Below are 22,408 nucleotides of genomic sequence, written 5' to 3'. Positions count from 1 at the left end.
CCCAATAAAGGCAGACTGAATGCCTAAAACCACCACAATTAGATATCACCTCATACCCATTACAATGGCTCTTAAACAACAACAATAAAAAAGAGAAAACAAGTGTTAGCACAGATATGGAGAAATTGGAACCCTTGTGAATTTCTAGTAGGAATATAAAATGGGGCAGCCACTAGGGAAAAACAAAATGGCAGTTCCTCAGAAAATTAAACATAGAATTACCATTTGATCCAGCAATTCCAATTCTGGGTAAAAACACAAAAGAAGTGAAAGCTGGGACTTGAACAGATATTTCAGTGTTCATAGAAGCATTATTCATAATAGCCAAAAGGTAGAAGCAACCCAAGTGTCCACTGATACGTGAATGGATAAACAAAATGTGGGATATACATCCAATGAAATATCATTCAGTCTTGCAAAGGAATAAAATTCTGATATATGCTACAACATGGATAAAACTTGAAGACATGCTAAGTGAAATAGGGACAAATATATTATGATTCCACTTATATGAGCTACTTAGAGTAATCAAAATCATAGAGACAGAAAGTAGAAGGGTGGTTGTCAGAGGCTGCAAGAGGGGGGCAGAAGGGACGGAGGAGTTGTTTAATGGGTACAGAGTTGCAGTTTTGCAAGACGAAAACATCCTAGAGATAGGTGGTGGTAGTGGTTAAAGAACAATGAAAAGTTACTAATGCTACTGAACTGTACACTTAGAAATAGTTAAAATCATAAATTTTATATTATGTATATTTTACAACAATAAAAAAATGAACCTGGAGTTCTTCAATTTAAAATGATGTCTTGGATAGCCTCATCCACCAGAGGGCAGACAGCAGAAGCAAGAAGAACTACAATCCTGCAGCCTGTGGAACAAAAACCACATTCACAGAAAGATAGACAAGATGAAAAGGCAGAGGGCTATGTACCAGATGAAGGAACAAGGTAAAACCCCAGAATAACAACTAAATGAAGTGGAGATAGGCAACCTACCAGAAAAAGAATTCAGAATAATGATAGTGAAGATGATCCAGGACCTCAGAAAAAACATGGAGGCAAAGATAGAGACGATGCAAGAAATGTTTAACAAAGACCTAGAAGAATTAAAGAACAAACAGAGATGAAAAATACAATAACTGAAATGAAAACTACACTAGAAGGAATCAATAGCAGAATAACTGAGGCAGAAGAATGGATAAGTGACCTGGAAGACAGAATGGTGGTATTCACTGCTGAACAGAATAAAGAAAAAAGAATGAAAAAAATGAAAATAGCCTAAGAGACCTCTGGGACAACATTAGACGCAACAACATCCGCATCATAGGGGTCCCGGAAGGACAAGAGAGAGAGAAAGGACCAAAGAAAACATCTGAAGAGATTATAGTCGAAAACTTCCCTAACACGGGAAAGGAAATAGCCACCCAAGTCCAGGAAGCACAGAGAGTCCCATACAGGATAAACCCAAGGAGAAACACGCCGAGACACATACTAATCAAACTGGCAGAAATTAAAGACAAAGAAAAATTATTGAAAGCAGCAAGGGAAAAACGACAAATAACATACAAGGGAACTCCCATAAGGTTAACAGCTGATTTCTCAGCAGAAACTCTACAAGCCAGAAGGGAGCAGCATGATATACTTAAAGTGATGAAAGGGAAAAACCTACAACCAAGATTACTCTACCTGGCAAGGATCTCATTCAGATTCAATGGAGAAATCAAAAGCTTTACAGACAAGCAAAAGCTAAGAGAAGTCAGCACCACCAAACCAGCTCTACAACAAATGCTAAAGGAACTTCTCTAAGTGGGAAACACAAGAGAAGAAAAGGACCTACAAAAACAAACCCAAAACAGGGGACTTCCCTGGTGGCGCAGTTGATAAGACTCCACGCTCCCAACGCAGGGGGCCCAGGTTCAATCCCTGCTCAGGGAACTAGATGCCACATGCATGCCGCAACTAAGAGTTCACATGCTGCAACTAAGGAGACCTGGAGCCGCAACTAAGGAGCCTGCCTGCTGCAGCTAAGACCTGGCGCAACCAAATAAATAATTAAATAAATATTTAAAAAAACCAAAACAATTAAAATGGTCACAGGAACATACATATCGATAATTACCTTAAACATGAATGGATTAAATGTTCCAACCAAAAGACATAGGCTTGCTGAATGGATACAAAAACAAGACCCACATATATGCTGTCTACAAGAGACCCAATTCGGACCTAGGGACACATACAGACCAAGTAAAGGGATGGAAAAAGATATTCCATCCAAATGGAAATCAAAAGAAAGCTGGAGTAGCAATACTCATATCAGATAGACTAGACTCTAAAGAATGTTATAAGAGACAAGGAAGGACACTACATAATGATCAAGGGATCAATCCAAGAAGAAGATATAACAATTTTAAATATATATGCAACCGACATAGGAGCACCTCAATACATAAGGCAACTGCTAACAGGTATAAAAGAGGAAATCGACAGTAACACAATAATAGGGGGGGACTTTAACACCTCACTTACACCAATGGACAGACCATCCAAAATGAAAATAAGTAAGGAAACCGAAGCTTTAAATGACACAAAGACCAGATAGATTTAATTGATATTTATAGGACATTCCATCCAAAAACAGCAAATTACACTTTCTTCTCAAGTGCGCATGGAACATTCTCCAGGATAGATCACATCTTGGGTCACAAATCAAGCCTCAGTAAATTTAAGAAAACTGAAATCATATCAAGCATCTTTTCTGACTGCAACACTATGAGATTAGAAATGAATTACAGGGAAAAAATGTAAAAAACACAAACACATGGAGGCTAAACAATACATTACTAAATAACCAAGAGTTCACTGAAGAAATCAAAGAGGAAATAAAAAAAATACCTAGAGACAAGTGACAATGAAAACACGATGATCCAAAACCTATGGGATGCAGCAAAAGCAGTTCTAAGAGGGAAGTTTATAGCTACACAAGCCTACCTCAAGAAACAAGAAAGATCTCAGATAAACAATCGAATGCTACACCTAAAGGAACTAGAGAAAGAAGAACAAACAAAACCCAAAGTTAGCAGGAGGAAAGAAATCATAAAGATCAGACCAGAAATAACTGAAATAGAAACAAAGAATAGCAAAGATCAATAAAACTAAAAGCTGGTTCTTTGAGAAGATAAAACAAAATTGATAAACCATTAGCCAGGCTCATCAAGAAAGAGGGAGAGGACTCAAATCAATAAAATTAGAAATGAAAAGGGAGAAGTTACAACAGACACCGCAGAAATACAAAACATCCTAAGACACTACTACAAGCAACTGTATGCCAATAAAATGGACAACCTGGAAGAAATGGACAAATTCTTAGAAAGGTATAACCTTCCAAGACTGAAGCAGGAAGAAACAGAAAATATGAACAGACCAATCACAAGTAATGAAACTGAAACTGTGATTAAAAATCTTCCAACAAACAAAAGTCCAGGACCAGATGGCTTCACAGGTGAATTCTATCCAACATTTAGAGAAGAGCTAACACCCATCCTTCTCAAACTCTTCCAAAATATTGCAGAGGAAGGAACACTCCCAAACTCATTCTATGAGGCCACCATCACCCTGATACCAAAACCAGACAAAGATACTACAAAAAAAGAAGATTACAGACTAATATCACTGATGAATATAGATGCAGAAACCCTCAACAAAATACTAGCAAACAGAATCCAACACATTAAAGGGATCATACACCATGATCAAGTGGGGTTTATCCCAGGGACACAAGGATTCTTCAATATATGCAAATCGATCAATGTGATACACCATATTAACAAACTGAAGAATAAAACCCATATGATCATCTCAATAGATGCAGAAAAAGCTTTTGACAAAATTCAACACCCATTTATGATCAACACTCTCCAGGAAGTGGGCATAGAGGGAACCTACCTCAACATAATAAAGGCCATATATGACAAACTCACAGCAAACATCATTCTCAATGGTGAAAAACTGAAAGCATTTCCTCTAAGATCAAGACAAGGATGTCCACTCTCACCACTATTATTCAACATAGTTTTGGAAATTCTAGCCATGGCAATCAGAGAAGAAAAAGAAATAAAAGGAATACAAATTGGAAAAGAAGAAGTAAAACTGTCATTCTTTGCCAATGACATGATACTATACATAGAGAATCCTAAAGATGCCACCAGAAAACTACTAGAGCTAATCAATGAATTTGGTAAAGTAGCAGGACACAAAATTAGTGCACAGAAATCTCTTGCATTCCTATACACTAATGATGAAAAATCTGAAAGAGAAATTAAGGAAACACTCCCATTTACCATTGTAACAAAAAGAATAAAATACCTAGGAATAAACCTACCCAGGGAGACAAAAGACCTGTATGCAGAAAACTATAAGACACTGATGAAAGAAATTAAAGATGATATAAACAGATGGAGAGAGATACCATGTTCTTGGATTGGAAGAATCAATATTGTGAAAATGACCATACTACCCAAAGCAATCTACACATTCAATGCAATCTCTATCAAATTACCAATGGCATTTTTTTTTTACAGAACTAGAACAAAAAATCTTAAAATTTGTCTGGAGACACAAAAGACCCTGAATAGCCAAAGCAGTCTTGAAGGAAAAAAACAGAGCTGGAGGAATCAGACTCCCTGACTTCAGGCTATACGACAAAGCTACAGTAATCAAGACAATATGGTACTGGCACAAAAACAGAAACATAGATCAATGGAGTAAGATAGAAACCCCAGAGATAAACCCACACACCTATGGTCAACTAATCTATGACAAAGGAGGCAAGGATATACAATGGAGAAAAGACAGTCTCTTCAATAAGTGGTGCTGGGAAAACTGGACAGCTACATGTAAAGGAATGAAATTAGAACACTCCCTAACATCATACACAAAAATAAACTCAAAATGGATTCGAGACCTAAACATAAGACCAGACACTATAAAACCCTTAGAGGAAAATATAGGAAGAACACGCTTTGACATAAATCACAGCAAGATCTTTTTTGACCCACCTCCTAGAATAATGGAAATAAAAACAAAAATAAACAAATGGGACCTAATGAAACTTCAAAGCTTTTGCACAGCAAAGGAAACCATAAACAAGACGAAAAGACAACCCTCAGAATGGGAGAAAATATTTGCAAATCAACCAGTGGACAAAGGATTAACCTCCAAAATATTTAAACAGCTCATGCAGCTCAATATTAAGAAAACAAATAACCCAATCCAAAACTGGGCAGAATATCTAAACAGACATTTCTCCAAAGAAGACATACCGATGGCCAAGAAGCACATGAAAAGCTGCTCAACATCACTAATTATTAGAGAAATGCAAATCAAAACTACAATGAGGTATCACCTCACACCAGTTAGAATGGGCATCATCAGAAAACCTACAGACAACAAATGGAGAGGGTGTGGAGAAAACGGAACCCTCTTGCACTGTTGGTGGGAATGTAAATTGATACAGCTACTATGGAGAACAGTATGGAGGTTCCTTAAAAAACTAAAAATAGAATTACCATGTGACCCAGCAATCCCACTACTAGGCATATACCCAGAAAAAACCATAATTCAAAAAGACACATGCACCCCAATGTTCACTGCAGCACTATTTACAATAGCCAGGTCATGGAAGCAACCTAAATGCCCATCGACAGACGAAATGGATAAAGAAGATGTGGTACATATATACAATGGAATAGTACTCAGCCATAAAAAGGAACGAAATTGGGTCATTTGTTGAGACGTGGATGTATCTAGAGACTGTCATACAGAGTGAAGTAAGTCAGAAAGAGAAAAACAAATATCATATATTAACGCACATATGTGGAACCTAGAAAAATGGTACAGATGAACCGGTCTGCAGGGCAGAAATTGAGATACAGATGTAGAGAAGAAACGTATGGACAACAAGGAGGTAAAGCCACGGCGGGGTGGTGGTGGTGTGATGAATTGGGCGATTGGGATTGACATGTATACACTGATGTGTATAAAATTGATGACTAATAAGAACCTGCTGTATAAAGAAATAAAAAAACTGTTGTCTATCAGCTTCAGAATAAAGACTAAATACCTAAAAAAATAAAATAAAATAAAATGATTTCTTGTTTAAGTGTATGTGTGTCTGGTCTTTTAAAAAATGTATTCATATAAATAGTTTACTGTCCAATTGTCAAGATACTCCCTGGAAACTACCCTAGTCAGTATTTTAGTCTAAACATGTAAACATATGAATTCTGAATTCAGAAATCGTATTCAACTATTTCACCTTGGTTTCCCATTCTGTTCATTTAACTAGGAAAAGTGATGACGGAGAGCAAGTTGGTCTTGACAATTCAAGACCAAAGACGTGGGCTGCCTAGACAGTCTCATTATCAAGGAGTAGTGGACAGAGCATGGGGGATGGCGGGAGGGGCAGAGACAGAGATATGGTCCTGGTAGGAGCACTGTGGCTCAGAAGGCAGCAGGGAAGCCCTAGTCTCCTGGCAAATATTTGAGATACAAAAAATATGTATCTGGGGTGAATTGATAGTTTCCAAGAAACTTGGACAGTCTAAACAATTCAATTTTTGAGTTGCTGCTATGGACAAAGTCAAAGGCATCACGAAACCAAAGACGATCAAACTCAAGAACCTGCCTCCAGAAGATTATCACCTAGAAACACTGGTTGAAAACAAAGTTCGAAGGTCAAGGTCTTACTTCACTGCATTAACCATAATCTGACTTGATAGTTTCTGTTCTAACCAGTTTAAATGGTCCAGTCTAAACATCTGTCAGGGACGTGACAAGCAATCCAATCAGCTGGGAAAATCACTTCTGAAAATCATTTCACCACGCTCTTTTCTGGGTACCTATTTGTCTTTTCCTCCTAAAGAGAGTAGTGAGAAGAAAATATTCAACCGAGTAAGATGCCACATTTTCTTTAAAATAAGACAAAAGCATATGCAAAATTTTATACCTGGAAATAAACATGATTTCATAAAGACACCCTCTCATGCACGTAAGCACTAAACACTGCATTTGTAACTTACAGAACGCTTGTGCCTGAATCATTTTTGTGGAATCCTCTAAATTGCGGGGGAAGGGCTTTTCTGAGCCAATAAGTAGAGAGGCGATAAAGGCAGGGTGTTGTGATAGAGTCACTACATACACACTGGTACCCACTTCTTTTAATTCACAAACCTGAGTGTTTCAGGCACACACAGCCAGTCAGATGCCGTCATGATGGCCCTGCGATCAGATGGACTACATCCAAGAATAAAACTCTGAAAAGTCACATGAAGAACTGAATCACATTCACCACTGACAAGGGGAGAGAAAAGTTATTTCCCTTCATAATTATTAGGCATAGTATCATCCTGGTTAGTTATACAGTAGGTCCCCAAGACCATTAACAGAGGCTCTGTCTAAAGTGAAGCCTTCCTACACGATTTCCCCAGTTATCGACAAGAGCAAAACCCACAATATATTGTTTATATATCACATTTGATCATTTTTAAACTTGAAAAGTACTAGTATTAAAAGTATTAGTGCCATGATCTTTCTGCTTTTAAACTCAAATATCAAGTCATAAGATGTCACGGTTGTAAAAATATCTCTTTTTAAAGAATAAAGTAAAAACATGTACCTGTACAGCAAGGAGCCAGAAGAGGGCACTATCTTTATATGGTAGCAGATGCCAAAAGAGGAAGTAAAGATGGGTTTCAGTTTGCTTTCTAGTTATTAGTGATATCGAAAAGTTCCATCACAATCGTTCATTAAATTTGCTACTTTACCAGCGCCTCTCAAACTTAAAGTGCGTAAGAAGAATTACCTGGGGACTTGTTAAATATAGTTGGACCCTGTGTCCACGGGATCTACATCTGTATTCAACCAACCTCGGTGGAAAACTTTCAAAAAACAAAAATTCCAGAAACCTCCAAAAAGCAAAACTTGAATTTGTGGCACACTGGAGACTATTTACATAGTGTTTACATTGTATTTACAACTATTTACATCGTATTTACATCGTATTAGGTATTATAAGGAATCTAAAGATGCTTTAAAGTATACGGGAGGATGTGGACAGGTTCTATGAAAATACTACACCATTGCATATAAGGGACTTGAGCATCCTCAGATTTTGGTACCCAAGGGGTACTGGACCCAAACCACGTGGATATCAAGGGATGTCTGTACATACTCTTGGGTCCCACCTGGTCCCACTGAATCACAACTTTGAATTTAATATGGAAGAGCCCTCAGCTGATCCTCGAGCAGGGGCCTCAGAAGCGGCAGTAAAACCCTCTGCAGGGAGATTCCCAAATGCCTGAGAGTGGAAGGGGAGGTAACAGTACCAGAAGGGCAGGGAGCTGCCCTCTGATATACCACAGATGAAATGCAACTATAGCATATAAGGAATCAAGACAGCAAAACTAAACATTAAATTACAAGATCTTAGAGGGGAAAAAAAAGCCAGTCTATAATCAGGAAAAAAAAATTTTAAGGAGAGCAAAATATTTAAATACTTTTCATATCATCTCCCTGCAAAAATGGAGATCTGGGGCTCATTGTTTGGTTTTAAATCTTTTTAATGGTTGGAAAATTAGCAAAACTACCTACCACAATTAATACCTATTCTTCTTCATTGGATTATTACTTACACCTTATCTATTTTCGAGGGAAATTTGGGGAGCATTTATCTTAAACGGCACATATCCAATAGGACCATTAAAAGAGATAAGTAGAAGCATAAAAGAAGGAAATTGGGTGACAGAGGGCATACTGATTCCTGGAATTACTTCAACTGGACAGTAAATTTAGCTGTAGGTTTCTGGATGCCCAAAAGGAAAAGAACCCTAAGTTTTCGTCCTTAGGTGCCTAGTCGATGCCACCAGTGGCAGTGGGCACTACTACACATGGCAACACTTTTATCTCCGAACAGCTCTATCCTTGCTTCATTCATTCACTTACTCATTTGCTCACAGCGCACACTCTCAAAGGATTCAAAACCTGGGTGTGTCATCCATGTGGTCAACCCTGCCACCCCGCCAGGGCTCAGGGCTGGGGTACAAGGTGAGCGGTGCCCCGAAGCTATGCAAATCAACGGCCCCGGGTTACAAGCCAATGGGGAAGGGACTGATTATAGAACAAATTCTACTGAGAAAACTGATGCTTGGGAGAATAAAGTAAAATTAGATCCGGCCTCCTGATGCATTGTGAAGAGTTGAACGTAAATAAAACATAAAAATTAGAAGTAAATATGGATATCCAACCGATAGCAGGATAAGGAAGGAGTCTTTAAGCATTAAAGAAAGAAATTATACAGGAAAAGGTAGATGTGACTATCAACAAGGAAAAAAAAACTCTATGTCAGAAAACAAAGATACACATTCAGCTTACAAGACCGAAGAGGGCAAAACACCCTTAACATGAAGAACAACTACAGGTCAAGAAGGTGGAAAATATTCAACCCCATTAGTCATAACAAGAATTTAAACAGCGAGCAACTATTCTGGATGACAAATGTGGTTTTACCGGATGACAAAGCTGCTGTTGTTTATTTTTAAGGATAGTTCCTACTGGTTGAGAAGAAGGGTACACCCTTCCTGGAGGCAATGTTCAAACCTTTCATCTTGTCCTTCTGCTTCTGGAAATATTCAGAGACATGACAAGGATTTATCTACCAGCGTGTTCACTGCACTTTTATTTATTGTTTTAATAATATTATAAGCTCCCAAAAATGTAACAACAAAACTTGAAATTCCCTAACTTTACAACAATAGCAATTTGGTTACATAAATGCTGTCACATTCCAATGATGGAATGAGATGCAGTCACCAGAAATCATATAGTAAATGACATTTAAGGATATGAAAAAAATGTTCTTTGTAAATTATTAGGTGAAGAAATATCAGTATAAAAGTCTATATACCATTTGATCCCAATTTTGTAAACACATTAGCTCAACTCATAAAATTGCCTCTATTCAATTTTTTTACCTAATAATATCAATTCCTTATGGCTTAGTCTAAATGCTTTTTAAAATGTGTGTGTAGAGTTATCCATATACATATATGGATACATATATTCACCAAATAACAGAAATGACACGCCCCAACTATAAACAGTTCTCAGGGTGACGTCACCATATTTTCAATACGCTTATGCTTTTTTTTTTAAATGAATGTATATTAGGTTTACATTCAGAACAAAATCACAAATATAACTTGAAATCATGTTCAAGAAAACAGGATGTAATGGGGGCCAGAGTGTGATGAGGGGGCCGCTCTCGGACCCGAACCTGCCAGGATCGGGTGAATGAGCACACGTTTCCCCAAAGGGAGTCTGGCAAAACACGTCAAGCCTCTCAAGTGTTCACACGTCTGACCAATCATTCTCCTAAGAATCTGTCCAAAGGAAATGAACAGAGATGCCAAGATACCTGTACAGGCTGTTCATCGCAGAATTATCTACAATATGATAATTTGAATACAGTGATACACTCACAGACAAGAGGGAACAAGTTAATAAATGGTAGTACATCCATCTGATACATGTCATGTAGTCATGAATGTATGTTGGAAGGTCTTAATAGCATGAGTACATGTTCATGCTAAGCTGAATTTTAAAAGCAAGACAAAAACCTATATATACTCTGACCACAAACACACTTTAAAAATTGCTAAGTCTGGGGACTTCCCTGGTGGCGCAGTGGTTAAGAATCTGCCTGCCAATGCAGGGAACACGGGTTCAATCCCTGGTCCGGGAAGATCCCACGTGCCGCGGAGCAACTAAGCCCGTGCACCACAACTACTGAGCCTGCGCTCTAGAGCCCACGAGCCACAACTACTGAAGCCCGTGCACCTACAGCCCGTGCTCTGCAACGAGAAGCCACCGCAATGAGAAGCCTGCACACCGCAACAGAGTAGCCCCCACTAGCCGCCACTAGAGACAGCCCGTGTGCAGCAACGAAGAACCAACACAGCCAAAAATAATTTTTTTAAATTGCTAAGTCTGTATGTGCACCCACATGCACAGGATCACCTAGAAAGAGGGCCAGGAGAGTGTGTGCATGTGTGTGTGTGTGTGTGGTGCACGTGTGTGCAATTAACAGTGGGTTTTTTGTTTTGGGGGTTTTTGTCTGTGCACGTGACGTGTGGGATCTTAGCTCCCCCACCAGGGATCAAACCCACGTCCCCTGCAGTGGAATTATGGAGTTGTAACTACTGGACCTCCAGGGAGGTCCCTAATTAACAGTAGTTTTAACCAGCGGTGGGATTTTTATTGCCTTCTATTGTTCTACATTTCCCAAATATTCTGCAATGAATAGGCATTACTTCTATAATCAGAAAATAACTTATTTTAAAAGAGAAAAGAAATCTCCCCCCTCACAGAGGATGGAGTATGGGGAAGCAGGTGGAGTCATGGAGATGAGCCAGGGGCTACAGCACTGAAGTGGGAATGAAGGGCCAGAGGAAGATTGAAGAGATGGGGGCAGGAGAAGTAGCAGCATTTGCTGATTCACTGGATGTGGCCTGGGGAGGAAGAGGGAGGAGTGAAGGAGGATTCCAAGGTCCCAGGCTTGGGATAGGGAATACAGGATGCGGTAGCCAGCCTCCTCAAGGGCCCCAGTGAGTCCTCCCTCCTGATATCCACACCCTTGTGAATAGAGCTGACTTATAGGATACAGCAGAAGTGACAGGGTGTGACTTCTGATACTAGGCCATAAGGATATTGATGGAGACAGAAAATAGAAAGTAGGATCGTGGTTACAAGGGGCTTTGCAAGGGGAGACCGTGGGATGATAAATTCTGAAGATGGACAGTAGTGATGGTTGCAGAACAAGTGCATGTACTTAACGCCATTGAACTGTGTAGTTAAAAACGGTTAAAATAGTGAACTTCATATCATGTATAAATTTCACCACAATAAAAAATTTTTTAATATGAAGATGGATCGCAAGAGCTCTGCCTTGGTCTGTCTTGGGTCACTTGCCCTGCGGGAAGCCAGTCGCCATGTCGTGAGGGCCCTCAAACTGCCCCGTGGAGAGGTCTAGGCGTGGAGGAAACGAAGCCCCCTGCTAACAGCAGCACTAACGAGCCAGGTACGTGCGTCCAGAGCCCCCAGAAGGCAGATCCCCCAACCCCAGGCAAGCCTTCAGCTGGGGATAGAAACCATGTAAAATGATAATGTTAATTGTTTTAAGCCACTAAGTTGGGGAGGAATTTTTAACCAGCAATAGGTAACTAACGCCTAGAAAGAGGCCCAAATCTGAGCTGTCTCGTCCCCTTTCCTGGTTTAAGCCACCATCGCACTTTCCTAGCTTCCGCTTAGGAGGCAGAAGGCTGGAAAGAGCCGTGTTCACACCACTACGACAAACACACTAGGGAGTACGCAGAATCACACTTTTTCTCAAACACATCGGAGCACGAGGGGGCAGCTGGCTGCCTATTAGGGCCCAGCAGGGAGTGGGAAAGGGAGCCGGGAGTCAGGGAGCGGGGAGGGGCCCGACCCTTCCTCTTCACCAGCGGCCCTGGCAGTGTGTACTGCCTGCAGTCACCATCTCTGTGCTCCCTCGCTGGTCTCCTTTTGTCTTCCCAGTCCTCCAACAATACCTGTTGAACCTATTCCCTAAACTAAATTGTTTCTTCAAATCTGTGTGGTTTCTGTTTTCCTACCTGGCCCTCAACTTGATAGAGCACCCAAACTCAGTTCAATCTCTTTTGGGGACAGAGATAAGTGTGGCAGAGTTCCCGCCTGTCCAGGTAAACCTGCCGCATCCTAGCCTGGACCACCTCTGCTGATCATCTCCTCCCCACCTCCCCCCACCTGTGGTCAGGCGCGCAGTCCTACTCGTGACCCCCAACACGGCACTCTTCTTCACCTCGCCACGCCTTCCGAGCCCAACTCTACTAAAATCGGACAGTAGGAAAACGAGGCACCTCAGCATCTGAGGAAGCACTGAAGAGAAGGAAGGAGTCGTTTTTCTTTGGTTGGTTTTATACCTTGGGAATAGACAACAAAAACTGAAAAGGATGATTTGTGCTTAGGCTGACTTTCATTCCTCTAATTTTTTTCCTCACTGATGTTTTCACTCTGGTGGAAAGTCACTGGACAAGAACCAGAAGCCCGGGAAATCAGTCTCATTTCTTTCCTCCTCCCCTTCCTATCACCAGGATAACCTACTTCCTCCTCTCAGAAGAGGAAGAGTGCTGGACACGTGCACACACGTATTCTGGCCTGCAAATCACTTTCCCTATCAGAAGTAATGATACCGAAACTTACAATGTATTAAAAAAAGTCTGGGATGTCTTCAGTGAGGTGGTTTCAGAAGTAACAGAAACTTCACTTCCTACAGACTTTTTATGAACTAGGACTAGATGTGAAAAAAAAAAATGAGAATCTACCTACCGCCTGAAGAAAACCCTAGCCTCCCAACCGAAAAGTATTTTCAAGAAACAAAACAATAAAATGTATAGGAAGACTCCAGACTGCCACTGCTCGCTTAGATGATGCAATGGATATAGGCTGATGGCCCCAAGGGAGCAAACACTGCACGGAAGATGAAAAAAATCTTAGCTATCTCAATGGTTTGTGCTCTGCTCCAAAAGGCCTCCATACATAAATATATAGCTGTAGCTATGCAGTATATCTGGGATATGAAACTTTCATGGACTGGTAATATTTAGGGAAAAAAAGTGTTAACAAGGCTGTTTGGGAACTAGAGAGAGGACACTAGAGAAAAAAGGATTGAGAAACACAGGTCTAGATAAAAATCATACACGCTGCAGTTTTTTTTTTTTGGCTTGAGCACTCCCATCAGTATTATATATTCCTCCAGATTTCTAATAAACTGCAGAATCATCACTTTTTCTTGAGTAAGAAGAGTCAGGAATGTAATCCAGGGGAGAATTTACCGCCGACTAAATCTCGGTGCACAGTGCTTTTATGAAAGCTGACTGTCAACACTCAGACGAATGGCTTCCTTTATGTGCCAACACACACTTTGGTTGAGGCTAAACGGCTTATTTCTCCACCTCAAACTGTTACTATTCCCCCCCACCAGAAAAAAAAAAGCGTTTCCAGCCACCCACATCCCCGCTAGGTCAGTCCAGGCTCCCCTGTGTGCAGTCCCCACGGTGACACAGAGACGGGTGCCCCCCATGTTACCACCGTGGACAGATGGGGTGTACAGAGCACGCTGCCTCTGCTCTATTCTGATGACACGTGTGTGCGCCTTTGCCTAATAAGTTATCCTCTTACCTGCACAGCTCACATGCTGTGACGTGACACTTCTGTAACCAAAGCATGACCCGTTTTCTCCATGGCCTTGAGTCCCAGTTACTAATCACACCGTATGTCAACTTTGCAAGTACTTTATAAGACATCCGGGGTCCACGAACCAAATACACACCTCCACTCACATCATCACACGTGCTCACTTCATGGTCGCCAGTATCTGCTAATTCTAACGCAGTCCACTCACTGTGGCCTTCAGTTATTCATTCAATCATTTTGATCAAGGTTTGGGGCTAATAAGATTTTAAAAGCACAGTTTCTGCTTGTGGAGAGAAAGAGAAGCGCACAAATGATGATATAATATGAGGCATTTCAACAATGATGGAAGAGACGTATCTACAAACCGGTGTTTCGGAAGAGGGAGACATCACCCCCAGAAGCAGAAGTCAGGGAAACTTCATGGAAAACAGGTGGATTTCAGCAGGGTTAGGGGTGGGGTAAGTGCGGGGACAGAGGGAAGCCCCACAAGCGAAGGTGGTAAACCACATGCACTGAGAGGCAGAGGCAGGAAAGTTTAGACAAAAGGAACAGGAGGGCTGACCAGACAGAAGCCCATACACCATGCCTTGTTAAGTTTTTCATGTTCAAAATCTTAATAGCAAATGTTTTTAAACTGGGAATATGTCATCTTACTTTAGTAAACGTTTTGAGAGCATTTACCTTCAGTTGGAAATTTCTTGGCTCGTTCCTCAAAGAACCATTCTCCAGTTTTTATTTTCACGTTTCTGAAAGGCAAGCAGAAAGGAAGCCTCAGAGGGAGATGTGGGTGGTGCCGTATTTGGCTCATACAAGGTAGGGCGACATCATCAGAACACTAGTCTGGCAAAGGACCTGAGTTCAAATTCCTGGCCCAAATCCCTAACTATACAGATTTCCCATAGAGATTAAGTGATCTGACTAGAAAGCTGCAAATCTGAAAAAGTATATAATACATTATACATATATACGTAAACTGAATCACGCTGCTGTACACCTGAAATGAATACAACATTGTAAATCAACTATACTTCAATAAAAAATAAAAGCAAAATAAAAAAGATAAATTTTTTTAAAAAGCAGCACAGCTGGAGTTTCTACTTGGGTAGATTTTACCCTGCATGTCAATGTAATGTAACAATAAACATACAAGGAGAAACAAAGTTACCATCAAAATGATCAATTTATCATGTTCATGGCGAGGAGCCATGGCATGAAGGAAAATCAACAAAGAAATTCAGTGCTGTCTATTTAGCTGGGAAAGAGATCACCCTTAGTTAGGTTAGGCTGAGGTTAGTTTGAGCTAACTACAACATTTACCAAGAACCAACAGCGCAGATTCACCTGAGAAGTTTCCTGGGAGCACCTGAAATCTGGGATATGGGATCAAAGGGCTTCAACTGGAGATTTGGGGACCACTTGAGAGACAGGGGCCGTGACCTCTCGTTGGGAAGCCGGTCTGACAGCGGCTCCCTGGGCATCTCTACATCCCCTCCCATCCTACTCACAGGCACAGCAGCATGGGAGCACTTTGTACGGTCACCGGTTCAAACTCAAGTCCCAAAGCCTGTTTTACTCTTGACGGTTTCCAAGTTTCCAAATTTCTAAAGAAACCACCCTCAACCTCAAAGAGCCTCAGAAAGGTAGAATTGTCAATAGCTTTTCAGGACATAAAAAGTTAAGCACACAGATACTATAAATTGTTCACACCATTAAAATAATATGCCATAAAACTTGTCAATTCCTAAGTCATGCAAATTTAAGAAAAAGGAAAACTTCAAATTCTCTTCTGTAAGTACTTACTGAAATACACTCTCCATTAGGTTCTTTCAGGCTATATACGATCTCAAATGGATTTTAAGTTAATGCTTACAAATGCAGTAAATTCACAAATACGTTGCAATCTTTTTTTTTTTTTTTTTTTTTTTTAAGTATCCTATCTTTCTCTCTGGAGCTTTAGTAGTTGTCAGAAGACATCCACCAACTCCCTCCCCTTCATCTTGTTAACAACTATTATATTCTCTGATTAGTATGCAAATGATTATTCCCAATGCTTAGTGACCAGAACAAGGAAAACATACGCAGAGCATTTATGAATTTTGGCAACAGAATTTTGAGAATCAGTCACTATCATTAAGAGCCAAAGATATATCACAGTTGCATGTTTTATATATCACTAGAGAGACAGGGGAAACTTCTCATCCGTAAAATCAGAAACTCAGATATCTAATGTACTAAATCGACACAAACCCATGAAGGAGAACTCAGCATCTCAACGGAAGTTTTCCCCTCTGGTACTTGAAGACAAGCAGAGGATCAAAACCCAGGGAAAGTTCGCAGAGATTAACGGGGGGCGGGGGGTGCGTTCACGCCCCTTTGCATTGCCATACCCACAACTGCTCTATTTCTGAAGATGCTTCCTCCATCCTTATACAGCGGGACAAAGTCTAAGGGGAGAGTAGGAAAGGAAAATCAAATGTGGAAAGAAGGAGGCCGCCATCTGATAACAAACGTCACTTCCTGATGTTTATTTTCCTGGGGGTGGTGACCCTTCCAGCTCATCTACTCTCTCACACTCTCCAGCCCGTAATTACCTGTGATCAAAAGCATTTATATATGAGACAGGTGCTGGGGGCGGGGCATGGCCTCAGACTGGACCTGAGAGAGATCAGAGCTAAGAATTAAGCAGCAAATCAAACCATGAACTTACAGTCAGCTGAGCTATAGCCAGACACAGGCCACCACTGAGGAGTAATCACACCTGGAGATGCACAATCACGAAAAAGGAAGAGCAGCTAAGGGGACGGAGGAGAGGAAGGTGAGAACGCCCGAATAAACATTTTATTTTTATTACATTTTACAACATTTTATTACAAAGTCCTCTTCTAGCCCTGGTCTCAGAACCTATATGAGAAGCAGATAACGTAGAATATTAGTATCTCCTAGGGCTAGTCATCTAACGTTACCATCTAATCATCTAACTGAATCTCAACGGATTACTTGAGAAATTCAAGCAGGACCTTCCTTGGCAGGGACAGATTTGAACACAAACCCACAGGTCTCTTTAGGCTTACCTGTGACTACAGAATGGAAGGATAAAAGTACCACAGGCCTAAACCATACGACGGCAAGTACTTCTTGCATTTGAGGCTGTTTCCTTTGAGAACTAGATGAAGCTGGATCTCCATAAACACTTCTGCAGAATCAGCTGTTTCATAAGCATTTATTCCCTAGTGGTTTTCATAAGGGCTCCCAGTCCACACACATCCCAAGTGTTATAAGGACCATTTATGGCTGTTACTGTCTAAGACAGAGGTGAGCAGATCTTGCAGTGTCTCTGTCCTCATTAGGGCCAGCACAGGGTAGCATGACTCACAGTAACCAAAGGAAACATCGATTATTTCTCTCCCCCCCTCACCGATGACTCAAGCAGAATTTGGCTATGAAAGCTTCTTGGAACATTTTCTGAACCCAGCAATAGATTAATGGTTTTAAATTTCTCCCACAGAATCATGACTTGTTTCTTCAAAACTTTTTCAATCAATTGATAAATCCATCTCAGAAGGCAAAATCCAAGGATGGTGAAGGGAGCAAGAGATCTAGAGTTCCATGTCTGACTTTCCATGAACTCTGCATGAGGAAAACGGTAACTAGAAACGCCAAGCACACGGAACACCGACAGCTCCTGAGAAACTGCTGGGGGCTCCAGCATCCATTTTCATAGCCTTGAACTCGGTTAACGCTGTCATTTCATTAGCAAAAGGGAAATAACTGTTGAAAAGCACTTCGCAAATTCTAGCACGCAAACGTTCAATAATACGATGAATGGAGGACCCTAATAGAAAGATCTTCAATAGTCTGACCCCATTTCTATCGCAAGCAGTGAGCCGAAGAGGCCTGCTGGAATGCACTTTTACTCTGCATTCAAATTACCAGCATCTGCAGGTGGGTAAGCTGTCACGTCCAAAGCACCTGCTTTATGCTCCAAGAAGAACCAGCATCATGTCCCTAGAATTGCTTAATGTATTTCTACCATTCAATGAACAAGAGGTAACAAATTTATCCGCATGTCAGGATTCTCTGAATGCCTTAAAGACACACATCTCCCAGGCAGATCTGTGCTCTAACCAGTGCCCTGATGGCAAGGAAGCCCCAAGAAAAGCCTTGGGGGCTTACCAGACAAGCTATAAAAACACCAAAAGCGGCCAAATATTGTAAAACTAAGATCAACCTAATTTCTTTGCACCGGCTTGTCCAACCGCTTGGTAATTCCCAGCTAAAGTGGTCCTTTGCACCCATACAGTTGAAGAAAATTTTTTTTACTTCAGATAATCTTATACCTAAGGCAGTTTTTAGTTACAAAACAAAATACTGAGGTTTTTTCCCTCCATCAGCTAGCTCAGTTGATCTGATTTCAATGTTCTTATGGGGAAAAAGACTGATCATTGTGATTAAACCCTAGGTAACCAGGAGTCAGAATCAAGATAAAGAAACGATTTTAACCAAGCAGCTACCATCACTTCTTGCAAAACATGAATAACTCTACTTAACTGCAGAGAGAAGGCAGGTTCCCCACCCCCGCGTCATATTCAGCGCTGTATCCACAGCCACGAGCACAGCCGAGGGACACGGTGGGGCTGGTGACTACATGTGGGTTGACGAATGAATATCCCCACCTCTGCAGGGAGCACCCTGAGAATTGAAGGGATAAGGTGGGACCGACAAAGGTGGAGCCCTGGTGGTACCGAGGCATGACGTGCATCACGCCCTCTAAACGTGTAGGGGCAGGAATCACAAACTCGGGCACCAAGCAGACGCTCTAAACGAAGAGCGTGGCTAAGGGATGAAACGAGAAAGAGGGGTGGGCACTGTCGTGGGCTGCAGAACCCGTGCCCCGTTTTAAAGCATTACAATGATAAATACAGACATGGGGCAGGCCAAAACAAGGCCCGTGGGCTGTCTGCAGCCTGTTGGCCATGAGTTTGTGATTCCTGGTTTGTTACATCAGATAATTAGTCAATGAAAGAAATACCAATTCTACTGCAGCTGGACGGAGCTGCACTTGTTAAAGCCTCAAACAGAAATCGAGTTAGACGTTGTGCATCTCCCTGTCCTCCCCACAGATCTAAGAAGGGACTCCACCACCACCGACAGGTCACGAGACCAAAGAAGCGTGTACTCTGCTGGCAAACCCTGAACCTGGATGTCTGAAGACAACGCAGAGCCTCTGACAAAAGGCCACGGGCAGGAGAAACAGTCCTGCAGACCAGGAGCGGCTACCCAAGGTGCATCACTGCGGGAGCCAGGGAAAGTTTCAGAAAGCAGTTGTCTTCAAAAGCATTTAAAAACCGCCTCCACGAAGGGCTTCCCTGATGGCGCAGTGGTTGAGAGTCCGCCTGCCGATGCAGGGGACATGGGTTCGTGCCCCGGTCCGGGAGGATCCCACATGCCACGGAGCGGCTGGGCCCGTGAGCCATGGCCGCTGAGCCTGCGCATCCGGAGCCTGTGCTCCACAATGGGAGAGGCCACAATAGTGAGAGGCCAGCATACCGCAAAAAAAAAAAAAAAAAAAAACCCGCCTCCGTGAAAAGGAAACAGACATAAGTAAAAGCCAGGCTGACGTGAAGAGACAACAGACTAAAGGAAAATTTACAAAACGAACAATGCAAACGCAGAACAAGCTGCTTTACCAACAGGAAAGAGCAGAATGGAGAGTCTGGAAAGTTGAATCAGTTATGCTTTCACAGAACATGAGAGAAAAAGATATTAAATATTGAAGGAGAAAATAATACAAACGTAGGATAGAGAACAAGGCCAACCTAAATTATTCCCAAAGAAGACAGGGCAAGTGGCATAGAAGGATAATTAGAGCGGACTGAAGACAATGTTACTGAGTCAAAAAATAAGCAAACTCCCACCTCACACCCATTAGCGGCTACCGTTAAAACAAACAAACAGAAAATAACAAGTGTTGACAAGGACGTGAAGAAACTGGAACCCTTGTGCCCCTTGTGCACTGTTGGTGAGAATGTAAAATGGCACAGCTGCTGTGGGAAACAGCATGGCGGATCTGAGAAAATTAAACATAGAAATACTATGGACCCAGTAATTCCACTTCTGGGTATGTATCTGAAAGAACTGAAAGCAGGGTCTCAAAGAGATGTTTGTACACCCATGTTCACAGCAGCATTATTCACAGAGCCAAAGGGTAGAAGCAACCCAAGCACCCATCAGCAGATGAAATGGGCCAACAAAATGTGATTACATACACGCTAAGGAATGTGACGCAGCCTTAAAAAGGGAGGAATTCTACAAGACGCTACAGCACGAATGAACCTGGAAAGCAGGATACTTAGTGAAATGAGCCACTCACAGAAAGACAAACACTGTATGATTCCACCTATGTGGGGGACCTAGAGTAGCCAAATTCACAGAGACAGAAAGTAGGACGGGGGCTGCAGGGCCTTGGCGGGGGGAGGGAGAAATAGGTAGAAATGTTTAACGGTTACAGTTTCAGTTTTGCAAGATGAAAAAGCCTGGAAACGGATGGCGTGTTACCTAGCCGAGTTGGTTTGCCCGTCGCGCAGCAAGCCGAAACGCCGGGACGCTGAGGTTAGCAGCAAACAGCGCAGAGACAGGGAACAGACCTCAGATCCACCTCCTGGAGGGCAAGGGGCTCGAGGCATTTATGGGATGAAGTAATTAAGAAGCAGGGCGGTCTGAGCGTGGGGAGCGTGGGGAAAGGTGATTGGAATAAGGTGGGTCATCGCCCTTCTGCGCAGTAACTAGGCTACAGGTCTATGCACGTGGGAAGATGGAGGAGCTCAGCACGACCTGAGGGTGGAGTTTTCTGCCCCCTGCCTTCAAAAGGTCACTGCCCGGACACTTGCGCATGCCCAGTTGGAGGGTTGGGCCAGTCTTAACCAGTTCAGCTCAAACGAGACGCAGCTGACTCCAAGTTCCTGGAAAACAACTGTGGCAAACATCTCACTGTTGAGGACAATAACGGAGGGCATGTGAGTCTTGTAGATGACCCTAATGAATTAGTGGAGACCGGTGAAATGGATTTGACTAACGATTACCCATGGTTTCAAATGTATTTAATGCCACTAAACTGCACACATGCAATGGCTCAGATGCTGAATTTTAGGTTATGTGTATTTTGCCACAGTAAAAGGTAATTTTTAAAAAACAAAACAGCAAATCCAAGAGACAGGCAGCTCAAAGGAACTTTCCTTCTTCCATAAAAATCAGTGTGGAGAGACTCGGACCCAGGCATGTACTGGAAACTGTTTTCAATTACAAGGATCCAGCAAAAACCCAATATGCTTCTAGTACATAAAATCCAGGTGATCAAGAAAGAAAGAAAAATAAAGCTAGTCTCCAACGTCTGTCACATTAAATTCCAAAAGACAACGATAACATTAACTGAACTTTGAGATGAAAAGTTGGGACTTGAGCTTTAAAAGCCAGTGAGGTCCTTACTCATGAGAAAAGGCTACCGAAGGCATCCTCAGATAGGCAATGGCTTAGGACACATGCCACCCACGTGCTCTTCTAGGAAGAAAAATCTTTGAAGAGACGCTTCAGTTCACTGAAAATGAATCAGAATAAAGGACCTGCGAACTGGGAAATCATGGTCTCAAAGATACCTGCATCCATGAAACAGTGCAGCAGTGGAATCATCTAAAATCGGTAAATCCACCCATGACTTCTATTCGGCACTAGGATGCGCTCTTGGTCTGATCTATGGACGTGGGTCTGTTATTGTAGAAATTCCTGTGAACACGTGACTGGAAAGGACGCACAAGCCTGTCTGGTATCCCTACGTCCCCAGTATCCTTAACTCTCACGGACATTTCAGCCCAGAGTTTTAACCAAGGCAGCACTTCACCACCATGCTGAGTGCCAGACTGGGAAAATGGCCTCCTGGCACTGACCTTCCTGCAGGGCGAAAAGTTTCAGCTGAACTGAGTGAGCTGACAACTTTGAACATGAACTCAAGGGTATGGAAAGCTTACTCATCTCAAAAAGGCTTTAAAAGCAAGACCTGCCATGACTAATCAAGTGCTGACCACAGAAGAAATTTCAACACCAACAATAAAAA

The 22,408-nt window shown here is 41.9% G+C and overlaps 1 protein-coding gene across 8 annotated transcripts in view; it reads right to left on the bottom strand.

Moving 5' to 3' along the window:
* Nucleotides 1-22,408, bottom strand: part of SYTL3 (synaptotagmin like 3) — a 74,565-nt gene that overhangs the window by 44,733 nt on the left and 7,424 nt on the right. For all 8 annotated transcript variants that reach the window (XM_082669442.1, XM_082669441.1, XM_082669448.1 and 5 more), the window contains exon 3: nt 14,986-15,050. In XM_082669442.1, the coding sequence (XP_082525568.1) occupies nt 14,986-15,050 (65 nt within the window). The remainder of the gene's footprint in view (nt 1-14,985; nt 15,051-22,408) is intronic.

This window comes from Grampus griseus (genome assembly GCF_964374135.1).
Source record: "Grampus griseus genome assembly, chromosome: 13".
Taxonomy (NCBI): Eukaryota; Metazoa; Chordata; class Mammalia; order Artiodactyla; family Delphinidae; genus Grampus; species Grampus griseus.
Note: the sequence above shows the minus strand (reverse complement) of the source record. Positions and strands in the feature narration are given on the sequence as shown.